Below are 23529 nucleotides of genomic sequence, written 5' to 3' on the forward strand. Positions count from 1 at the left end.
CTCACTATTCTACCACTTGCCAAATTTCAATCTCAAGCACAGATGTTGAGAAAATGAATTCTGCCTACTGAGCCAAAGAACTTGCCCAAATATTAATAGGCATTTATCTAGTAACAGAACCTGAGACTTAATAGAGGAGGACTTGGATTTCCAACACTAATGTCTAAACTTGGCAAGTGTTTCATTAAAAAAAAATGTTTCAAAGTGCATTGAGTTGTTGTGATGCATAGAAAGCTTCAACATGCTTATGCTCTAGTCACCCAAAATGTCAATTCCAATGTTGATTATAAATTGTCTCTATTACAAGTGGTTGCCTCTGCTTTCTAATTTACAGCAGTTTGCTCTTCTTCTCTTTGCCTCCAAGATTCACAAATAAAAAGGTCTCTAAATGGATACTATTTAAAGGATCTGAAGAATTCTGAGGTTGTCAAACTACTGCTTCAGCGCTCTCCATATTAAATGTTATTTCTATAGCCTCAGACAGTCTAGGCAAATACAAGTTTGGTTCTGATTACATAACTATGCTACAGAAGTATGAAAAACAATATTGTCACTAAAAAGTCCAGGTGCTTTAACAGTTTGATAAACTTTAGCCATTCTGTCATCAGCACCCCTAGCTGTGTTGCTTAGCAACGTTTTAATTCCAGAAGAATTGAAGGAGATGCAATCCCGGTGGACAGGGAAACAGAAATAAGAGGGATGTTGACAGATTATCTGAGTCATTTCTTCTAATACACTGTGAAGATCACTAACTTTTTTCATGAATGATAAATGGACTGTACACAGATCAATGGGTTCAACAGTAAACTGGAACCAGGCTCCATGTCTAAAGAGATGCAGGATGAGAGACCCAGAAATTTCCTCATTACGATTATTTGGTATGTGTTTTTCTAAGGTTCTATGGGAGGACATTGATCTGAGCACTCAGTCATCCTTTGCCCTTTTGTGATGTCTGCTAATAAAAATGATTTTAGAAATGGATACTTTTCCCTTTCTGTCACCATGCAGTTGCAGCCAGGTGTCAGTAGTAATGCAGGGTAAATGGCTCTCTGCCAAAAATTTTAAAATCCAATATATGTCCATGACCCTTCCTTCTGCATCTACTACCCCCCATCATAAAAACCCAGGGAGGCCCATACAGGGTGGGGATTAGAGTGAAAGGCTGGGAGAGGAGAATTCACTTGTGAATCTAAATGCTATTCCTATGGACACTGTTGAACTTTCCAGGCAGCCCTGACAATGCCCACCTGTGACTGAATGATGTATTTAGATAACCAGATTCCCTGGGAGAGGAAAATTGTTTTCTGTGTCCAAAGTCTACTTATTCCAGCAGCCTGCTTTAGTTAGCTCCTTATCTTTCTGAAGAACATTTTATGTTGCTTATTGTTTTGGTAACTAGTTGCAAAGGTTATGCTTGCTAATTTTGTCTAATTGCATTTTATCCTTCTATTTACAGGCAGTTGAAAAGGCAAAACCTAAGAATAATCCTGTGAAGTAAGTTTTTTTTTATTAGTTGTAAATGTTAATTTGAATGGACCCCATGCATGTGAAAAAATAAGGCCATAAAACAGACCTTGGATTTTGAGTTAATCTCTATTCATAACAATTTAAAAACAAACAAACAAAATACCTCCAGTAAGTCTGGACCAACTCCTCCTAAACCCCATGGTCCTGATGCCAAAGTGCCCTGAATTGTAACCTTTTTACATAAATTAATATATGCCATCCATGAATAGCTGCCAAATACTATCATAATCATATTCAATACATAGTACTGGGTTTTGCACATGGCAAAATTGTTGCATTTTAAATTGAAAACCTTGGACCTATGACAAAATTGTAAATGGCTGAAAATGTGCCATGTGATTTCCAGCCAAGTGGGAAGGTTTGGCACCTTGGCATCAAGGCCTTGCAATTCTGTTAATGAAAAGCTCATATACTATATTTAAACAAAGGTCTTTCTAGCTAAAAGAGAACAATTTCCAAAGTATTTAATGATATACTCTCACATACAGTACACCTTAGACATTCTGTCTCTTCCTAAAGGGAGAATATCAAATTTAGAAAGATGTCTGTCTTGTCCCATGGGTTTGTGACATCTTATTGCAGTGTTATGTTTCATACCAGTCTCACTAGCCATGTGGCCTAGAGAAGATCTGCTCTATTTGCTGGGTTACTATAGGTCTAGTAATATCATATTCCTAAGATCTATGTGTTAATTTATCTCAGCTGACTTCCATTATAGAGGGTACCAAATGCAGAAATGGGTAGTGCATTTATTTTTAATAGTTTCTGGAAGAATGAATCTGCTAATGCTAATAACAAGAAGGCTGCTTGTGTTTTGCAAAATCATTGACATTTTCAAGGCACCAGGATAGTGTTCAGCATTCTATTAAATGTAGTCTAATTAGTTTTCCAAAAGGTTTGGTAAATTTCATTTTAAATTTAATTTTTCTGAAGGCACAGGATATTCTTTGTTGGGCTTCGTAGTGTCTGGAAATATATCTGTAGTCTAGAGATGTATTGTGCTCTAGTTTTCCTATGGAAGTAAATTTATTTTATTTTTATTTTTATTTATTTATTTTTGCTACACATGTTTCTTTTTTTCCCCCATTGACACCATCCTCCCCCTCCCTACCCGCCCTGTCCCCAGCTTTGTTGTCCATGTTCGTTGGTCATGCATACATGCATATAAGTTCTGTGATTTATCTCTCCTCCCACCCCCTCTTCAGGGGAATGTCAGTCTGTACCCCACTTCCACGTCTCTGGGACTACCCCGTTCCTCAGACTGTGATGTTCGTTATATTCCACAAATAAGTGAGATCATGTGATATTTGTCTTTCTCTGCTTGGCCTGTTTTGCTTAGGATAATACTTTCCAGGTCCCTCCATGTTGTCTCAAAGAATAAGAGATCTTTCTTACAGCTGCATAATACTACATTGTGTATGTGTACCACAGCTTTTTTATCCATTTAACTACTGATGAACATTTGGGCTGTTTTCAGATCTTAGCTATTGTAAATAGTGCTGCTATGAACATGGGGGTACATATATTCTTTCTGATTGGTGTTTCAGGCTTCTTAGGGTATATTCCTAGAAGTGGAATCACTGGGTCAAATAGAAGTTCAACTTTTAATTTTTTTTTTTTTTATCCTCATTCGAGGACATTTTTCCATTTTTTGTGTTCAGGTAGAGTGGGAGGGAGAGAGAGGAAGAGAGAGAGAGAAACATCGACGTGAAAGGGACACATCGAGTGGCTGCCACCTGCACAACCGACCAGGGCCGGGGACAAACTGCAACCGAGGTATGCGCCCCTCGCGGGAACAGAACCCGGGTCTCTCAGGACCGCAGGCCGACACTCTAACCGCTGAGCCAGACCGGCCAGGGCTCAACTTTTAATTTTTGAGATAACACCATAGTGTTTTCCATAGTGGCTGCACCAACCTGCGTTCCCACCAGCAGTGGTCTAGAGTCCCCTTTTTTCCACATCCTTGCCAACACTTATTGTTTGATGAATTGTTGATGGCGGCCATTCTGACAGGTGTGAGATGATACCTCATTGATGTTTGAATCCGCATCTCTCTGATGATTAATGGTGTTGAGCATTTTGTCGTATGTCTTTTAGCCATTTGTATGTCCTGTTTGGAGAGGTGTCTGTTTAGTTCCTCTGCCCATTTTTAAATTGTGTTCTTTGTATTCCTCTTGTTGAGTTGTATGAGCACTCTATATATATTGGAAATTAACCTCTTATCTGATGTTTCATTGACAATTATGCTCTCCCATACAGTGGGTTGTCTTTCCATTTTGGTAGTTGTTTCTTTTCCTGTGCAGATGCTTTTGAGTTTGACGTAGTCCCATGTGTTCATTTTCTCCTTTGTTTCTGTTACCTTAGGTGATGTATCAGTGAACATTCTTTTGTATATGATGTGTGAAATATTGTTGCCTCCAATTTCTCCTAGGATTTTTATGGATTCATGAGTCATATTTCAGTTTTTTATTCATGTTGAGTTTATTCTTGTGTATGGTGTAAGTTGATGGTCTGTTTTTTTTTTTTTTTTTTTTTTTGCATGTACCTGTCCAATTTTCCCAACACCATTTATTAAAGAGGCTGTCTTTACTCCATTGTATGCTCTTGCAACCTTTGTCGAATATTAATTGAGCATAATGTTTTGGGTCCATTTCTGGGTTCTCTGTTCTATTTCATTGATCTATGTGCCTGTTCTTGTGCCAGTACCAGGCTATTTTGATTACAGTACCTCTGTAGTATAACCTGTTATCCGGTATTGTCATCCTGCCTACTTTGTCCTTCTTTTTCAAGATTGCTGTGGCTATTTGGGATTTTTTTTGGTTTCATATGAATTTTTGAAGTATTTGTTCTAGTTCTGTGAAGTATGTCATTGGTATTTTGATGGAGATTGCATTGAATCTATAGATTGCATTGGGTAGTATGGACATTTTAATGATGTTAATCCTTCCAATCCATGAACAAGGTATATGCATGTACTTTTTTTATACCTTCATCTATTTTTTTTTTCAATGTCCCATAGTTTTCTGCAAATAGGTCCTTTATTTCTTTGGTTAAGTTTATACTTAGGTATCTTAAAAAGCATTTGACAATATCCAGCACCCATTTCTGATAAAAAATGCCCAGCAATTTGGTAATAGAGGGATCATATCTTGACATAACAAAGGTTATATATGAAAACCTTCAGCCAACATCATACTAAATGGACAAAAACTAAAAGTATTTCCCTTAAGAACAGGAACAAGACAAAGATGCCCACTTTTTCCACTCTTATTTAACATAGTACTGGAAGTCTTTGCCATAGCAATCAAAGAAAGAAAAAATAAAAGGGATCCAAATTGGAAAGCAGAAAGTGAAACTGTCATTATTCACAGATGACATGATATTATACTTAGAAAACCCCAAAGAGTCCATCAAAAATATACTAGACTTTATGAATGAATTTGGCAAAGTAGCAAGATACAAAATTAACGTCAGGAAATCGATGGCATTCTTATACACCAATGATGAATTCACAGAAAGAATACTCAAAAAACAATCCCATTTACCATCGCAGCAAAAAAATTAAGATACCTTGGAAGTAGTTTTAGAAGCTGCATTTTATTCTGGTTATTTGGTTGGGGTTGAAATGTTCTCTGCAGCCTGATTTCCATCTATGCCCAGAAGGCTTCTCTACTGGGAGCCCATGGCAGGTGATCTCTGTGAATCCAAGCATGGTGCTAATGAGGCCAAGGCCAGGACTATAATCCCTGGGTGGGCCATTAATTTTTTCCCTAGTCTGACTGCACCCCTTCCTTTGGTGTATCCATGTGAAGATGTGTGCCAGGACACAAGGGATGGGACAAGTGCTGGAGGTGTGTAAATCTAGGTCCTTGATGGGACAAAGGCCTTCAAGTTCAAGCCCTCTCAATAGGAAGTGAGTCCCAAGCTCTGTCTATGCATGCACAAGACTGCCCATTGGCAGTATGTGGGGCTGTACTCTAGTGCCCGAAAAGTGGGAATAGCTTTTTCTCTGCTCCTTGTGAGGATTTGGCCTTACAAATAATTATATATTTATGAGATCTTATTAATTCACAGTGCATCTTTAATGTCTAGCACTTTAATAAATATTCAAAAGAGAAAGGAAAACTAGAAGAGCCAAACAATTAGTAATAGAATAGAACTTTATACATTTCAATATATTTGAATAAAAAATAAATATATAAGCAATATTGAGAATTTGCATAGTAATAAACCTGTGTCACAGTCATCTGGTAGATGCTTAGAATTGTTTTCTAATTTGATAAGATACTGTTCTCAGTGTGAGTTTGGGTGTCCTGTTGCACTGAGACTCTCAATACCTAATTCACTTGCCTAGCCACAATCATTGGGGCACTTTAAGTAGAGAGACTTCTTGAAGACCTGAACTTGGGGCCAGAAATTCCAGAGCATGGTTCAATTACACAACATGAAAGCAGAGCAGAGTGGAGTTTTAAAATGGTCCTCTTTCAAGAATTAACATAATTAAAATGTCCATACTACCCAAAGCAATCTATAGATTCAATGCAATCCCCATCAAAATACCAACGACATATTTCATAGAACTAGAACAAATACTTCAAAAGTTCATATGGAACCAAAAAAGACCCCGAATAGCCACAGCAATCTTGAAAAAGAAGAACAAAGTTGGAGGGATCACATTACCAGATATCAGGTTATACTACAAAGCGACTGTAACCAAAACAGCCTGGTACTGGCACAAGAACAGGCATATAGACCAGTGGAACAGAACTGAAAACCCAGAAATGGACCCAAGGCAATACGCTCAATTAATATTTGACAAAGGTGGCAAGAGCATACAGTGGAGTAAAGACAGCCTCTTTAATAAATGGTGTTGGGAAAATTGGACAGCTACATGCAAAAAAATGAAACTCGACCATCAACTTACACCATACACAAAAATAAACTCAAAATGGATAAAAGACTTAAATGTGACCCGTGAATCCATAAAAATTCTAGAAGAAAATGTAGGCAACAAAATTTCGGACATCATACGGAGCAGAATTTTCACTGATACATCACCTAAGGCAACAGAAATAAAGGAGAAAATGAACACATGGGACTACATCAAACTAAAAAGCTTCTGCACAGCAAAAGAAACGATCATCAAAATGGAAAGGCAACCCACTGTATGGGAGAACATCATTGCCAATGATGTATCAGATAAGGGGTTAATTTCCAATATATACAGAGAGCTCACACAACTCCACAAAAGGAAGACAAAGAACCCAATTAAAAAATGGGCAGAGGAGCTGAATAGACACCTCTCCAAACAGGACATACAAATGGCCAAGAGACATATGAAGAAATGCTCACATCACTAATCATCCGAGAGATGCAAATTAAAACAACAATGAGGTATCACCTCACACCTGTCAGAATGGCCGCCATCAACAAATCATCAAACAACAAGTGTTGGCGAGGGTGTGGAGAAAAGGGAACTCTAATACACTGCTGGTGGGAATGCAGACTGGTGCAGCCACTATGGAAAACAATATGGTGCTACCTCAAAAAATTAAAAATTGAACTTCCATTTGACCCAGTGATCCCACTGCTGGGAATATACCCTAAGAAGCCTGAAACACCAATCAGGAAGAATATATGCACCCCCATGTTCATAGCAGCACTATTTACAATAGCTAAGATCTGGAAACAGCCCAAGTGTCCACCAGTAGACGAATGGATCAAAAAGCTGTGGTACATATACACAATGGAGTACTATGCAGCGGTAAGAAAGAAAGATCTCTTATCCTTTGAGACGACATGGAGGGACCTGGAAAGTATTATCCTAAGTGAAAGAAGCCAAGCAGAAAAAGACAAATACCACATGATCTCACTTATATACGGAATATAATGAACATAACAGTCTGAGGAATACAGTAGACCCAGACACATGGAAGTAGGGCACAGACTGACATCCCTCAGAAGAGGGGATGGGGGGTGGGGGGGTGGGAAGAGATAAACCACAGAACTTATATGCATGTATGCATGACCAATGGACATGGACAACTAAGCCGGGGACAGGGTGGAGGGGGTGGGGTGGGGGGGGCCAATGGGGTAAAAAGGTAAAATATCTGTAACAAAAAAACAAATAAAAATTCATAAAAAAATAAATAAATAAATAAATAAATAAATAAATAAAATGGTCCTCTTTCCATTTCTAATATCTGCCAGAAATTTTTAGTTATACACAGTGTATGAGGACCCCAAATAGACTAAGGTTCAATACATGTATTATGAATGAATGAACAAAGAAACAAATTGGAGACATCCCAGGAAACAGTTATTTCAGGAGTATGGCCTACAAGTTTAATGAGACTGGTGGCTCTACAATAGTGGAATATGAGATCAGACGGTCCCATGTGTTCTAACTGACCAAGTTGTTCAGTCTCTTATTCTTGAATCATGACACATGCAAAATATTTACATGTTTCTCTGATTTGTTCTGTCTTCTTTGCCTCTCATCAGTTATTGGCTTGATTTTGTATGTAAGAATTAACACTTGATTGAGCATATAATTGAAAATGTATACAGTCTTGCTGGAAAAGTAGAGGTATGAAGACATCATTTACAATTAAAATATGAACACAGGTTGGTGAAGATGATCATATGTGAGATTGGATGTCATCCTCTGGTGCAGTGTTTGGAAAATGGTTTAAAAATTTTGAAAAGAAGATTTTGTGACATATGAAAAATATATGAAATTCAACTTTCAGTGTCTACAAAAATAGTTTATTGGCATACAGGTACAATTATTTGTTTCCATATTGTCCATGGCTCCTTTTGTGCTATAGTAGCAGAGTTGAGTAGTTGCAACAGAGATCATATGGACTACAAAACCAAAAATATTTACTATGTGTCCCCTTACCAGATAAGTTTGTTGGCTCCTGCTCTAGTTAATCAGGTAGAAAAAGGCACAGATATAAGCTCTTCCATGACTATAAATGTTAAACTATCAACCCTTTCTCTTTCTGCCATTTAAAACATTAAGTAGGCCCTGGCCAGTTTGGTTCAGTGGTTAGAGCGTCGGCCTGCGGTCCTGAGAGACCTGGTTTAGGTTCCCGCTAAGGGCGCGTACCTCGGTTGCAGTTTGTCCCCAGCCCTGGTCGGTTGTGCGGGTGGCAGCCACTCGATGTGTTCCTTTCACATCGATGTTTCTCTCTCTCTCTCCGTTCCTCTCTCTCCCTCCCACTCTACCTGAACAAAAAATGGAAAAATGTCCTCGGGTGAGGATAAAAAAAATAAAAATAAATAAATAAATAAAAAATAAAACATTAAGTAGGGGCTACATGGAAAAAATGAAGCTAGACCACCAACTTACACCATACACAAGAATAAACTCAAAATGAATAAAATACTTAAATGTGACCTGCAATTCCATAAAAATCTTAGAAGAAAATGCAGGCAACAAAATTTTAGACATCATATGCTGCAGAATTTTCACTGATACATCAACTAAGGCAACAGAAACAAAGGAAAAAATAAACATATGGGACTACTTCAAACTCAAAACCTTCTGCACAGCAAAAGAAACAACCATCAAAACAGAAAGGGAACCCACTATATGGGAAAGCATAATTACCTATGATACATCAGATAAGGAGTTAATTTCCAAAATGTATAGAGTACTCATACAACTCAAAAAAAAAGGAAGACAAAGAACCCAATTTAAAAAATGGGCAGAGGACCTAAAAGAGAAACCTCTCCAAACAAGAAATACAAATGGCCAAGAGACATATGAAAAAATGCTCAGTGTCACCAATCATCAGAGAGATGCAAATTAAAACAACAGTGAGGTATCATTTTACACCTGTCAATGGCTGCCATCAACAAATCATCAAAAAACAAGTGTTGGAGAGGGTGTGGAGAAAAGGGGACCCTAGTCCACTGCTGGTGGGAATGCAGACTGGTGCAGCCACTATGGAAAACACTATGGTGTTACCGCAAAAAATTAAAAATTGATCTGTCATTTGACCCAGTGATCCCTCTTCTAGGAATATACTCTAAGAAGCCTGAAACACCAATCAGAAAGAATATATGTACCCCTATTTTCATAGCAGCACTATTTATAATAGCTAATATCTGGAAACAGCCCAAGTGCCCATCATTATACGAGTGGATAAAAAAGTTGTTGTACATATACACAATGGAGTACTATGCAGCTGTAAGAAAGAAAGATATCTTATCCTTTGAGATGACATGAAGGGACCTGGAAACTATTATCCTAAGTGAAACAGGCCAAGCAGAGAAAGACAAATATCACATGATCTCACTTATTTCTATAATATAATGAACTAAACAAACTGATGAACAAAATAGACCCAGAGACATAGAAGTAGGGTATGGACTGACATTCCTCAGAAGGGGGGGTATAAACCACAGAACTTACATGCATGTATGCATAACCGATGGACATAGACAACAAAACTAGGGACGGGGTGGAAGGGGATAGGGAGGAGGGAGTCAATGTGGGGGAAAAGGAGAAACATCTGTGAGAAAAATAAATTAATATATAAAAAAAGAAATGTAAAAAAAAAAAACATTAAATAGGTATTTTTTGAGCCCTTATAAATTGTTGTGGAATGTATGAGGCTGATGTACCACCTAATTCTCATTCAGTGCAAAGAAACCACTCTTAAATCTCTGTTTTTAAAAATTGTTATGGATATGAGATCCATAGGACAGTGATGTTTTGTAAACCAGTGAACACATAGTTATAATATAGTGCTAGTTTTCCAAGTCGTGTGTAGACGGATATATTGCAAAATATATATGCATTCTCTAAAATTCTATTACTTCCCAAGATCTAACTAAGGCTAAGTAAGATTTCAATTAATGTGATGGTAAATGATTCACAATATCCATTTAGTCCATATATGTTCTTGTCTAAAGGTTGACATCTTTCTCCCAATTTCTCAACCACTTGTTCAGTTTATTCTTAATACATTTGTGGTTGTAAGTTTCTTTCACCACCATAGGGAGACTGTGGTACACATTAATTACACTCCATATAAAAGAAAAATTAAATTTATGCTTAGTGAATGTAAGCACATAATGTAGCTGAATACATTAATGACATTACCTTGAGATATTAAATATTACTTTTGAGGGTAAGAATCAAAACTGAATGTTCTTAAGATCAGTAATCAGGACAAGAGATGCCAATATATTTCTGCCTATTGGAACAATGCTGGTATCAAAACTTGGTTAGTATGTTCAAACTGTGGCTCTTTAAAGTGTCAGAGAGACTTTCACTAGGATATTCATGTTCTGCAGCAATTATGTCCAAGCTTTTATTGTGACAACAGGCCTAAGAAATAAACAGATTTCTTCTACCATATGTGACTTATCACATACATTTAAAAAATGCATTTCTGTTATTAAGACATATGTGATAGTACATTTCTGCAAATATGAATTGCTTTTGGCTAAAAGCCATGCACTAATAAGTTTAATTGAATCTAAATGAGGTTGACATCTCTTACCAAAAGAGAGATTGGGATGAAGAGAGAGAGAGAGCAATTTTCAAGCATAAAATTCATTCTTGCTTTTACACTTCAATGTTAAACAAAATGGTTATTGTCTTTCACAAATAAGAATCAGAATCCACTCTGCTTAGGAAGGTACAACTTTATTTAAGAATTGCCCCATCTTATAGATATTATGGTTTCATTGTTGAAAATGACAAATAGCTACAATGATTTTCCTGACCATGATTTTGGTGCATTATTCATTTTTACACCAAATGAATATGTATTGAAGATGTACAGCAATCCTGGAACTGTGACAGATGGTGAGAGAATTAAAAATCAATCTGACACAGGTCTTACCCTCAAGGAGTTTAGAGTCCACTAGGACAGATATAATCGGTTTGTGAAGAACAAAATACAAGATAGAGAGAGATACATTTGTTGAATGGGGACAGAAAAGTACGAGGGAAGCTCTAAGGACGGAAAATGCTTCTAGTTATCACTACTGGAGAAGGGGTAGAAGAGCAGGAGACATGTGCACCAGGACTTTAAAGACTGCTGGATTGAGACACTGGTGTCCAGGTGGCCGGCAGTGAAAGGTCAGTTTGGAAACCAAGGCTCAGAAGAAATGAAGGCTTAGGACCCTCGGAGCTTATCCAGTTGAAAGCGATTGGTGTAGTAGAGTCAAATATGATTGAATAGCTTTAACTTGTTACTGTGAATCATCAATTAGTCCCCTGATTATTAAACATAAAAAGAGTCCATAGACCTAGGATCTACTGCTGAATTTAATAGTAGTAGCTTATAGTCTAAATTGGACATGTTCTTTCCTTTCTACAGACCCTAGCTCGATTGCTTATATGCTTCTTCCACCACTTAAAAAACAAAACAAAAACAAAACCCTTGAAATCATATTTTTTAATTTATGCTTATTTTAGGAAATATTTGATGTTAAAGTTTGTAAATGCATATAAGCACATACATTATAAACATTGCATATATAATACACATGTGTTTATACACACACATGCACACACACATAATGTCTTTTTCCATCATTTCAGCCATATACATCTGTGAAATGAAGGACAAGAAGTGACATTATTACAGTTTTAAAGAGCTATATGAGATAGAAGATAATGTGGCTCCAATGACATGGGGTTCAGCCTTTTAGATGACCTCTTAGAACCAAAAGTAATTTTGTTTCTGGAGTTCATATCTCTTGTGAAGCTTTTGGACACATGAACATCACAGGCATGTAGAATGTCACTGGGATCACAACATTTTCTCAGAATGATCAGGCAATGGATTTAGTACTATATTCTGACAAGCATTAGTCTTGTGGGATTGCTCCACTAAGGAAAAAAAAAAAAAACGCTCCAACACCATGGAGCTTTGACATACACTATCATATCTTTTTTCTGGAGCACCCCATGTATATTTGCATAATGCAGGCTCAAAGAAGTCCTATAGAAAGAGATCTGTTTAAGTTCGTCTTACCCAAGAGTTCCCAAACATGTGGTGAAACACATTTGGGAAATCTTGGGTAAGACAAACTTATTTGGCACAGTGTTTCATGGAACAAAATGTTGGATGCTCGAGTCCATGTGAAATAAAATTACCACATTAGGGGGCAGAATCTGGCCTCCATAGGTAGTTTTGCGAAACTTAAGGCTGAATTACTTATGTCCAGTCTCTACAAGAATATTAGAAGTGATCAGATTATATAAAAAGTCAACCAAGGAAAAGAAAAAAAATCCCTCAAGTCATAAATTATAAATATCTCCTGTGTTTCTTTTACAATGTTACACTCAATGATTTTCATGAATTGTAAATGTCATAAGGAGAAATCCATAATGATTGTAAGGGACATTTAGGAGTAAGTCCCTCTGAATAAGAGTAATGAAGCCAGCAGTCCCCAGTAAGCCTCACATGAGCACTGGGTAAGCCACCTGGCCAACTCATTTCATTAAGGCATCCAGACCAGTGTGCTCCCTATATCAACAAAAGTATAGTCAATCTCTAATCAACACTGGCCATTTAAAGGAAATATATCAATAAACCTCCTATCTAAACAGCTGCATAAAAATAAATAGTGCTCTTTATGTTGTACAAATAGCTATAATCAGATGCACAAGGTTCTAGCAATCATCTTCACAGTTAATGAAACTTGCACACATTTCTGGCCACCCACTTTTTCATGGGTAATTGGAGTTACATCATCTAGGCAATCTCAGATAAAACAACTAAGGTCCAGAGATATTCCAGAAAGTCTCGCCACTTTGGACCCACGGCCTCATTCTCAGCAACTCTTAGAACATACATGTTCACTTTCAAAACCTATAAATGCGTGGTTGGTTTTTAAAATCATATTATCTAATTTTATGTAACAGGTTGTTTTCTTATAATACAGCATCAAACGTTTTAAAAATCTGAGTCAGTAAGTTTGCAAGCACTTTAAAAATTATGTCAACTTCAATTTTGTTAACTTTATGTCTATAACAAAGTTTCTTCAAAACTTGAAGCATGTCGGTTTCTCTCATTACTATCACTCAATTTTCCAAACCTTTTGGAGAACATTTTTCTTTAGTTGGTGAATTAACATTCTAATAACCATGCTGATGAAACAGAAATATAAAGCACCCATTTATTAATGAAGCAGAGGGACCTCAAACATGCCAGTAAATGTGGACTTAAGCCATTTTAAAGGCAACCAAGATAATTTTTAAAGCAACAGGATTTATAAAATACCTCTTTATCTAGTACTTTATAAAGTATCATGTTCCTTTTAAATCTGTACTTCTTAGCGTTTGCTATTTAGACAAGAATGGACAACTCTGTTTAATCTATTTGTGCAATTCAACTCAGTGTTTAGTACATAAGAATTACACCTAGAATTTTAATATTGCCACTTAGCAATCTTTCAGAAAACTAAAAAACTCAGAATAGCATAGCTGATCTGTTAGAAATTCTAGCAAGCTATGCACATGTGTTCTTTTAACAAATGTTAATTGAGTACCTACTTTTTGCCAGGCTTGGTTGATAGGGATATCAGTGAGGTGAAGTCTGCCCTGGAAACTCTCACTCTCTAATTGGGAAACAAACACATTATTACCTACAATACAATAGAAAGGCTCTGCGATGGAAGCATGTGCAAGTATCATGTGAGGCACAAATGAAAGAGCCAGCAGCTACCTGGATGTGGGATCACCCTAGATCAGCAGGAGGCCCCTGGTGAACAGTGGGGATAAAACCATTTCGGAGAGCAGAAAAACACTTGCAAAAGTCATAATAAAATAAAAGCAGATGTGGTGTTGTGAAGAATGTCTGCTAGGAAGAGGCAGCTAAGGAGATGGGGTATTTTTCACAGTAGAAGGAATTATCAATTTTCTGAATAGCAGAAGAGAAACAAAAGGTGTCTATGCCAAGACACCTAGAGAATAATACTATCAAAGAGTCAAGCTTCACTTTTGACATTAAGTGGAGAATAGTGCAATATTGACAAAACCAAGAAAATGCTAAAAAGGGTTACTTTGACCTAGAAAGTTAAAGGTTAAAATTAAGGATGGATTATAAATTACCCTTTTTAAACTGCAGAGAAATAAACATATCAAATTCTCTCTTTTTTTAGGAAATTTTTATTTATTTATTTTTCATTTAATTAATTAATTAATTTTTGTTACAGATGTTTATCTTTCCCCCCCACTGATTCCCCCCTCTCTGACACTTCCCGTGCTGTTGCCAGCTTTCCTGTCCATGCCCATTGTTCATGCATACATGCATATAAGTTCTGTGCTATATCTCTCCAACACCACCACCCTGTGATCTGGGGATTGTCAGTCTGTACCGCACATCCACGTCTCTGGGACTACCTCATTCCTCAGATTGTTATGTTCATTATAATCAACAAGTCAGTGAGATCATATGATACTTGTCTTTCTCTGTTTGGCTTGTTTCGATTAGGATGACACTTTCCAGTTCTCTCCATGCTGTCTCAAAGAATAAGAGATCTTTCTTTCTTACAGATGCATAGTACTCCATTGTGTATATGTACAACCCCTTTGTATCCATTAGTGTACTGATGGACATTTGGGCCATTTCCAGATCTTAGATATTGTAAATAGTGCTGCTATGAACATAGGGGGTACACATATTCTTTCTGATTGGTGTTTCAGGCTTCTTAGGGTATATTCCTAGAACTGGGATCACTGGGTCAAACGGAAGTTCAATTTTTAAATTTTTGAGATAACAGCATATTGTTTTCCATAGTGACTGCATCAGTCTGCATTCCCACCAGCAGTGTACTAGACTCCCCTTTTCTCCACCCCATTGCCAACACTTGTTGTTTGATGATTTGTTGATGGCAGCCATTCTGACAGGTGTGAGGTGATACCTCATTGTTGTTTTAATTTGCATTTCTCTGATGCTTAATGATGTAGAGCATTTCTTTATATGTCTCTTAGCCATTTGTATGTCCAGTTTGGAGAGGTGTCTATTTAGTTCCTCTACCCATTTTTTAATTGGGTACTTTGTCATCCTTTCGTTGAGTTGTATGAGCGCTCTATATATATTGGAAATTGACTCCTTATCTGATATATCATTGGCAATTATGCTCTCCCATACAGTGGTTTACCTTATCATTTTGATGATTGTATCTTTTGCTGTGTAGAAGTTTTTGAGTTTGATGTAGTCCCAGGTGTTCATTTTCTCCTTTGTTTCTCTTGCCTTAAGTGATGTATCAGTGAACATTCTGCTGAGTATGATGTGGGAAATTTTGTTGCCTACAGTTTCTTCTATGATTTTTATGGCTTCATGAGTCACATTTAGTCTTTTATATATTTTGAGTTTGTTGTTGTGTATGGTGTAAGTTGATGGTATAATTTCATTTTTTTGCATATAGCTGTCCAATTTTTCCAAAACCATTTATTAAAGATGCTGTCTTTATTCCACTGTATGCTCTTGCCAACTTTGTCAAATATTAATAAACCATATTGCCTTGGGTCCATTTCTGGGTTCTCTCTTCTGTTCCACTGGTCCATATGCCTGTTCTTGAGCCAGGCTGTTTTCATGACAGTGGCTTTTTAGTATAACCTACAATCTGGTAATGTGATCCCGCCAACATTGTGCTTCTTTTTCATTATTGCTGTGGCTATTCGAGGTCTTTTTTGGTTCCACATGAACTTTTGAAATATTTGTTCTAGTTCTGTGAAGTATGCCATTGGTATTTTGATGGGGATTACATTGAATCTATAGATTGCTTTGGGTAGTATGGACATTTTAATGATGTTGATTCTTCCAATCCTTGAACATGGTATGTGCTTCCACTTTTTTATATCTTGCTCTATTTCTTTTTTCAAAGACCTGTAGTTTTCTGCGAATAGGTCCTTTATTTCTTTGTTTCAATTTATTCCTAGGTATCTTAATTTTATTGCATTAATGGTAAATGGGATTGTTTTCTTAGTTTCTCTTTCTGTGAGTTCATCATTGTTGTATAAGAATGCCATTAATTTGTTGACATTAATTTTGTATCCTGCTATTTTGCCAAATTTATTTATTAAGTCTAGTAAATTTTGATGGAGTCTTTGGGGTTTTCTACATATAGTATCATGTTATCTGCGAATAATAACAGTTTCATCTCCTCATTTCCAATTTGGATCCCTTTTATTTTTTCTTCGTGTCTGATTGCTGTGGCTAAGACTTCCAGAACTATGTTCAATAAGAGCAGTGAAAGTGGGCATCCTTGTCTTGTTCCTGTTCTGAAGGGAAATGTTTTATTTTTTGTCCATTGAGTATAATGTTGGCTGTAGGTCTCTCATATATGGCCTTTATTAGTCGAGATATGATCCCTCTATTCCCATATTGTGGAGCATTTTTATCAGAAATGGATGCTGGATTTTTTCAAAGGCTTTTTGGGCATCTATTGATATGAACATGTGGTTTTTATTCTTCATTTTGTTTATGCGGTGTATCACATTTATTGATTTGCTAATATTGTACCAGCCTTGCATTCCTGGGATGAAATCCACTTGGTTATGGTGGATAATGTTTTAGATGTGTGCTGGATCTGATTTGCTAGTATTTTGTTCAGGATTTTGGCATCGGTGCTCATCAGGGATATTGGCCTGTAGATTTCTTTTTTTGTCATGTTTTTTTCTTGTTTTAGAATTAAAATTATGCTGGCCTCATAAAATGAGATTGGAAGTCTTTTTTCTTCTTGAAATTTTTGGAATAGTTTGAGGAGAATGGGTGTTAGTTCTTTTTTGAATGTTCGGTAAAACTCCCCTATGAAGCCATTCTTGCCTGGACTTTTATTTGCTGAGAGAGTCTTGATCACATATTCAATTTCTCATGTTGTTATTGATCTGTTCAAATTTCTCTCTCTTGCTGGTTCAGTTTTGGGAGACTATGTGTTTCTAGAAATTTGTCAATTTTGCTTAGATTGTCGAATTTGTTGCCATATAATTGTTCATAGTAGTTGTTAATGATTTTTTTTGTATTTTTGTGGTGTCAGTTGTTACTTCTTCTCTTTCATTTCTGATTTTCTATATTTGGCTTCTTTCTCTTTGTTTCTTTGTGAATCTAGCTAAAGATCCACCAATCTTGTTTATCTTTTCAAAGAGCCAGCTATTTGTTTCATTGATCCTTTCAATTGTTTTTTTGTTTTTTTTTTGTTTTTATGTCATTTATTTCTGCTCTGATATTAACTATTTCTTTTCTTCTACCTGCTCTGGGGTTTTCTTTTTTATTGCTTTCTAGTTCTTTATGTTGTGAGGTTAGGTAGTCTATTAGAGATTTTTCTTGCTTCTTGAGGTAGGCCTGAAGTGCTATGAACTTCCCTCTCAGAACTGCTTTCACTGTATGCCATAGGTATTCTGCTGTTCTGTGTTCATTTCCATTGTTTTCCAGGAAGTTTTTAATTTCTTCCTTGATCTCCTCAGTGAAACATTCATTGTTTAATAACATGCTGTTTAACTTCCATGTGTTCAAGTGTCTTTGCATGTACTTTCTGCAGTTGATTTCTAGTTGCATGCCATTGTGATCTGAGAAGAAGCTTGATATGATTTCAATCTTCTTGAACTTGTAGAGACTTAGTTTGTGTCCTAACATGTGGTCTATCTATGGTAGTGTCCCATGTGCACTTGAGAAGATTGTGAATTCTGCAGTTTTGGGGTGAAATTCTCTGTAGATATCGATTAAATCCATTTGTTCTAGTGCTTCATTTAGAGTCTTTTTTCTTGCTAATTTTTAGTCTAGATGATCTATCCAGTGATGTTAGTGGGGTGTTGATGTCCCCTGCTATGAATGTATTGCTATGGATTTCTCCTTTGAAGTCATCCAGAAAATTTTTAATATATTTTGGTGCTCCTATATTGGGTGCATATATGTTTACCAAGGTTATATCTTCCTGTTGGATAGATCCTTTCAATATTACGTAGTGGCCTTCTTTGTCTCTAATTATGGCCTTCATTCTGAAATCTATTTAATCAGATATGAGGTTTTCTACCCCAGCTTTTTTTTCCTTCCGTTTGCTTGGAAGATTTTTTTCCATCCCTTCACTTTCAACCTATGTGAGTCTTTTGTTTTGAGGTGGGTCACTTGGAAACAACATATAGATGAGTCATGCTTTCTTATCCAATCAGCTACTTTGTGTCACATTATCCGAGCATTCAATGCATTTACATTTAAGGTGATTATTGATATGTATTTATTTATTGCCATTTTTGTTTAGTGTGGTTCTATTTTTCTTCCTATTTCTTCTGCTAATTACAGTAGTCCTTTCAACATTTCTTGCAGTGTTGGTTTGGTGCAAATATATTTTCTTAGCCTTTTTTCGTCTGGGAAGCTCTTTATTTGACCTTCTATTTTGAATGATAGCCTTGCTGGGTAGAGTAGTCTTGGATTCAGATTCTTGTTTTTCATGACCTTGATTGCCTCATGCCATTCCCTTCTGGCCTGTAATGTTTCTGTTAAGTTGTCAGCTGAGAGCATTATGGGATTTTCTTTGTAGGTAACCTATTGCTTATCTCTTGCTGCTTTTAGGATTCTCTCTTTGTCTTTTATTTTTGGCATTTTGATTACTATGTGTCTTGGTGTGGGCCTCTTTGGGTTCTTCTTACTTGGGGCTCTCTGTGCTTTTTGAACTTGAATGCCTTCTTCCTTCACCACACTAGGGATGTTTTCTGTCACTATTTCTTCAAATATATTCTCTAACCCTTGTTCATTGTCTTCTTCGGGGACGCCTGTGATGTGAACGTTATTATGTTTCCAGTTGTCCCACAGTTGTCTTAAGCGGTCTTCCTGTTTTGTAATTTTTTTTTTTTCCTTTTGGTTTTCTGATTGGTTTATTTTTTCTACCCTATCTTCTAATTCACTGATCCGGTCCTCAGCTTCTTCTACTCTGCTATACAGACTTTCCAATGTGTTCTTTGTTTTTGATATGTCATTCTTCATTTCTTCTTGGTGGTTTTTATTTTCCAACTGGTTGATTTTCAACATTTCTATGTCTTTACTCATGGTGTTCATGTCCTTACAAATGCTGTTGAGCTTCCTCAAGATCATGGCTCTGAATTCTACTTCTGTTAACTTGCTTAAATGTACCTCATTTATCACATATTCGGTAGAGGTCTCTTGTTCTTCCATTTGGCTTTTGTTTCTATGTTTCACCATTTTGGCTATCACAGTGGGCTTTGGAGCCTGCCAAATTTTCCCTGTGGGTGTTGGTGTTCTGCTGTTGTCGCTTTCTTTTCTGCGTTTGGATGAGCCCGGGAGGACCCAAGTTAAACACCACTGTCAAGCCTTACTTTCCTGGTTCAAGTTGCTAGCCCATGGTATGGTCAAATTATTCTCTAGCTTTTTGCCTGCAGGCTATTAGTAGTGGTTACCTGAAGTACCTCGGCTTCTCAGTGGAATGAAAAATGCCCTGAGGTGCTCAGCTTAAGGGGATTTCCTGAGGGTGATGCAGATGCTGGTTGTTAATAGGCCTCAATTTGCATTTCAGTGGCCACCAGAATGGGTTGAATCCCTGAGGGAGGGGCTGCTGCCTCTCCCCAGAGCACTTGGAAGGAGTAAGATTACCACTGTCCTATGTGGCCACAACTCAGCAGAAGCTTTGAGCACCCTCCAAATCCCGAGTGTCCCCACACATTTCCAGTCCTGTCTGCCCTCCCTCTGCTGGAACCCAAGGTAAGTGGCTGCAGCTAATTTCGCCTCTCTCTGGGCTTTGCGCTACAGAGGTGCTTGGGAGTTTAACCCGAATGCGCTGCTCACAGCTAAGGCTGCTGCTCACAGCTAAGGCCACTACCGACCATGGGCTCCCAGCCCCCCTCTCATGTCTCCACCAGCCTACCAGGTTTGAGTCAGTGTCCCTGGTTATGTGGTCCTCCAAGCTGCTTTTCTGTTGCTTTTTTCTGATTATTTGTCTTTATTTTCATTGTAATTCCAGTTTCTTTCTCGCAGGTGGTTTGTGTAGCTTCCATTCACTCTACCACCATTTTGGAATATCCATTTATTTTTCTTTAATGAGTTTAGATAGAGAGGAAGGGAAAGGGAGAGAGAGAGAAACATCAATGAGAGAGAATATTGATTGGCTACCTCCCACATGCCCGCCACTGGGGATTGGGCACACAACTTGGCATATGCCCTGACTGGGAATCGAACAGATGACCTCTTGGTGCATGGGTTGATGTTCAAACACTGAGGCACACTGCCTGGGCCATATCAAACTGTCTCTGATTATATCTGCTTAATCCTTCTCTGAGGATTTTGATGTAAATCTCATCTGATGTAGGGCTTCTCTACGCACCCAGCTGTTTTCTTAATGGACCCTTGATTGTTTCTTGCATTTTTAAAAATTTTACTTTCATATGTTTTTTTCACATTATTAAAATATCTAGGCTACACTAAGATGTGGTATTTTAGGCAAGGCACATAAGTTATTATTCTAAGCTTCATATTCTAAATTTATTTCACAGACAAAAATACTTTGTGAATGTATTTTTATCAGCTAAAACATAAGCACAGGAGAGCTATTTTTATTTCAGGGAAATGATTCATGCCCCCAGGGTAACTACACACAGGGCTCCTAATAGTAAATCAATCCTCTATCAATCACAAAATATGTTCAAATTTAGGAGTCTGAGGTTATAAGTTCTTATTTAGTTGACTAGAAATTTGAGGGGACTGAGAACTATCAAAATGGGTCTCTTTGGTCAAGGACTAAAATAGGAAACAAATAGTTTCTGCTTTATTAAAGCTTTTCCTGAAACCAATAGCAGTTATCTAAAGAACCAACATTAAACAATAAGGGAACTCATTTTTCCACAGGAAAATCGTTCTATTTGTAGAATTTACAGTATGGGGTAGATTATATGTCATTATAACCCAGTTTTTATGTGTACATGAATTTATGTACTCTGTACCTTAATATATCCTCATGCTACATGGTAATTTAAACCCAAGATTGAATTTTCTCTGGTGTCGGGCAGGCAGGGGCAGCCATACCTCTATGGAAGTTCTCAACTCTTTTTATCAGTTCAATTTCTCTGCTCTTACCACCCTCTAATATTTTCACTGCTTTTCTCCTCTTAGCACCATATTCCCAAAAGTGGATTCCATGTAGCTGGGGAAAATACTTCTGATAATTCTTGTGCCTTTTTGCTTATTTTTTTTAGCAGCTTCAGGGAGTGTATGACTATAAATTTCCATTGAAGCCCTGTGAGTAACTAGCAGGGCAACCCAGGGCAGCCGAGGCGCTCCTTCATGCTCATTTGTCTCTGTATTATCAAACTTTGCAGTGTGCATTGTCAGGAATTTTCTAATAATATCATCCACATGTAAACGCACACCTTATTCATCTTTTCCCACTATTGGGAGATGTATATTATTACCAACATTGGCTAACTGAAAGCTTAACTTGCTTCAAATAATAATGCAAGGGTTTATATTTGAGGTTCTTCTGGTGATCTTAGTGATAGATGGTAGACCTGTGAATGTGGGTTTAACTTTTGAAAATTAGTCCAAGAACATGACTCAGGGCCATGGATATTGAAAAAGTGGTCTAAGAAGGAAGATAGCAGCTGGCAGGACCAGAGGGAGGGTGAGTGTGTGAGAGAGTGCACTAGTGTGTGAGTGAGTGGATTGAAAGTGGATGACCAAACTCGTGCAGTGCAGAGATGTGAAGAAAAATGTTCCTTTACTGTGGACAGGAGCAGCAGGCTACCACCATAAGATTCTCTTCAGGGTGCTTCTCCCTGAGCCACAGGGAGGTCCCACTATTTTGGAAGATCCCAGGTCTTCCTGGTAGGAGGCAGTGGGAGTGGCTAGGACCCAGCAACCTGAACCCACCAGTGCACCTGGCACCATCAGACCAGTGGACACTCTGTGTCAACACAGACCAGTGCACAGTAGTGGAGCTCCCAAGGTGCCTGTCACAGAAGCCACGCCCATCACAGAGCCGAGCACCATACCCCAGGGTAGCAGCCCAATCAGAGATATACCCGCAGCAACAGAGGCTGGGGAGCAGACATCCATCCTCAGGCAACAGAAGCACAGACCAGCAGTTGAGACCCATCTCCAAAAACTACAGCAGAAGCTGAGCAGGAGTTGAATGTCACAAGGCAATAGCACTCCCCAGCCACCAGCTGTGGGACCTGGGGCTCCACTGAGGCCTTTGCGGTCCAGCAGCTCACAAGAGCAGTGAGAAGCCTGAGCCCAAAAGGGACTGGTGCAATCCAGCTGCCAGCCTGAGGGACCTGCAGGGTGTGAGGGCACCAAAAAGGCCTCTGCGACCCAGTATCCCACAAGAACAGTGGGAAGCCAAAGCCCTAGAGGGACTGCTGTGATCCTGCTGCCTGCCCACAGGACATACATGGTACGCAGGCACCAGAAAGGCCTGTGTAACCCAGCAGGGACTGTGCGGTCCAGTTATCCACAAGAACTGCAGGTACCTGAAACACCAGAGAGGCCTGTGCGACCCAGCAGGGACTGTGCCATCCAGTTACCTCTGGAACCTGCAGGGTGCTGAAGTACCAGAAAGGCCTGCATGACCCAGCAGGGACTGAGCCATCTAGTTACCCTCGGAAATGCAGGGTGCTGAAGCACCAGAGAGTCCTGTGCGACTCAGCAGCCCATAACATAAGCATAAAGCCCAGTCCCAAAAGGGATTGTGCAATCCAGCTACCTGCAGGACCTGCAGAGTGTGGGGGCAGCAGACAGGCCTGTGCAACCCATCTGAACACAAGATAGGCATAGAGGATGTGAAAAAGGAGGTGGAGTGAATAGAAGTTGCACAGACAATATTCCAGGACCAAACAATAATTACAACTAAAATAAAGACAAGTACTAAAAAAAAAGCAACAACAACAAGAACAACAAAAACAGCAGGACAGGACCATATAACCAGGAACAATAGTGAGATTCATGGAGGTGCAAGAGGGTGATGGGCTGGGAGCCCATGGATAGCAGCAGTCTTAGCTGTGAGCAGCGCCCTTGGGAAAAA

The 23529-nt window shown here is 38.2% G+C and overlaps 1 protein-coding gene across 1 annotated transcript in view; it reads left to right on the forward strand.

Moving 5' to 3' along the window:
- AFF2 (AF4/FMR2 family member 2) overlaps positions 1-23529 on the forward strand; it is a 575765-nt gene that overhangs the window by 399583 nt on the left and 152653 nt on the right. Inside the window, exon 9 of the mRNA XM_036270092.1 lies at positions 1457-1494. Coding sequence (XP_036125985.1) covers positions 1457-1494 — 38 coding nt within the window. The remainder of the gene's footprint in view (positions 1-1456; positions 1495-23529) is intronic.

This window comes from Molossus molossus, unplaced genomic scaffold, assembly GCF_014108415.1.
Source record: "Molossus molossus isolate mMolMol1 unplaced genomic scaffold, mMolMol1.p scaffold_m16_p_2, whole genome shotgun sequence".
NCBI lineage: Eukaryota > Metazoa > Chordata > Mammalia > Chiroptera > Molossidae > Molossus > Molossus molossus.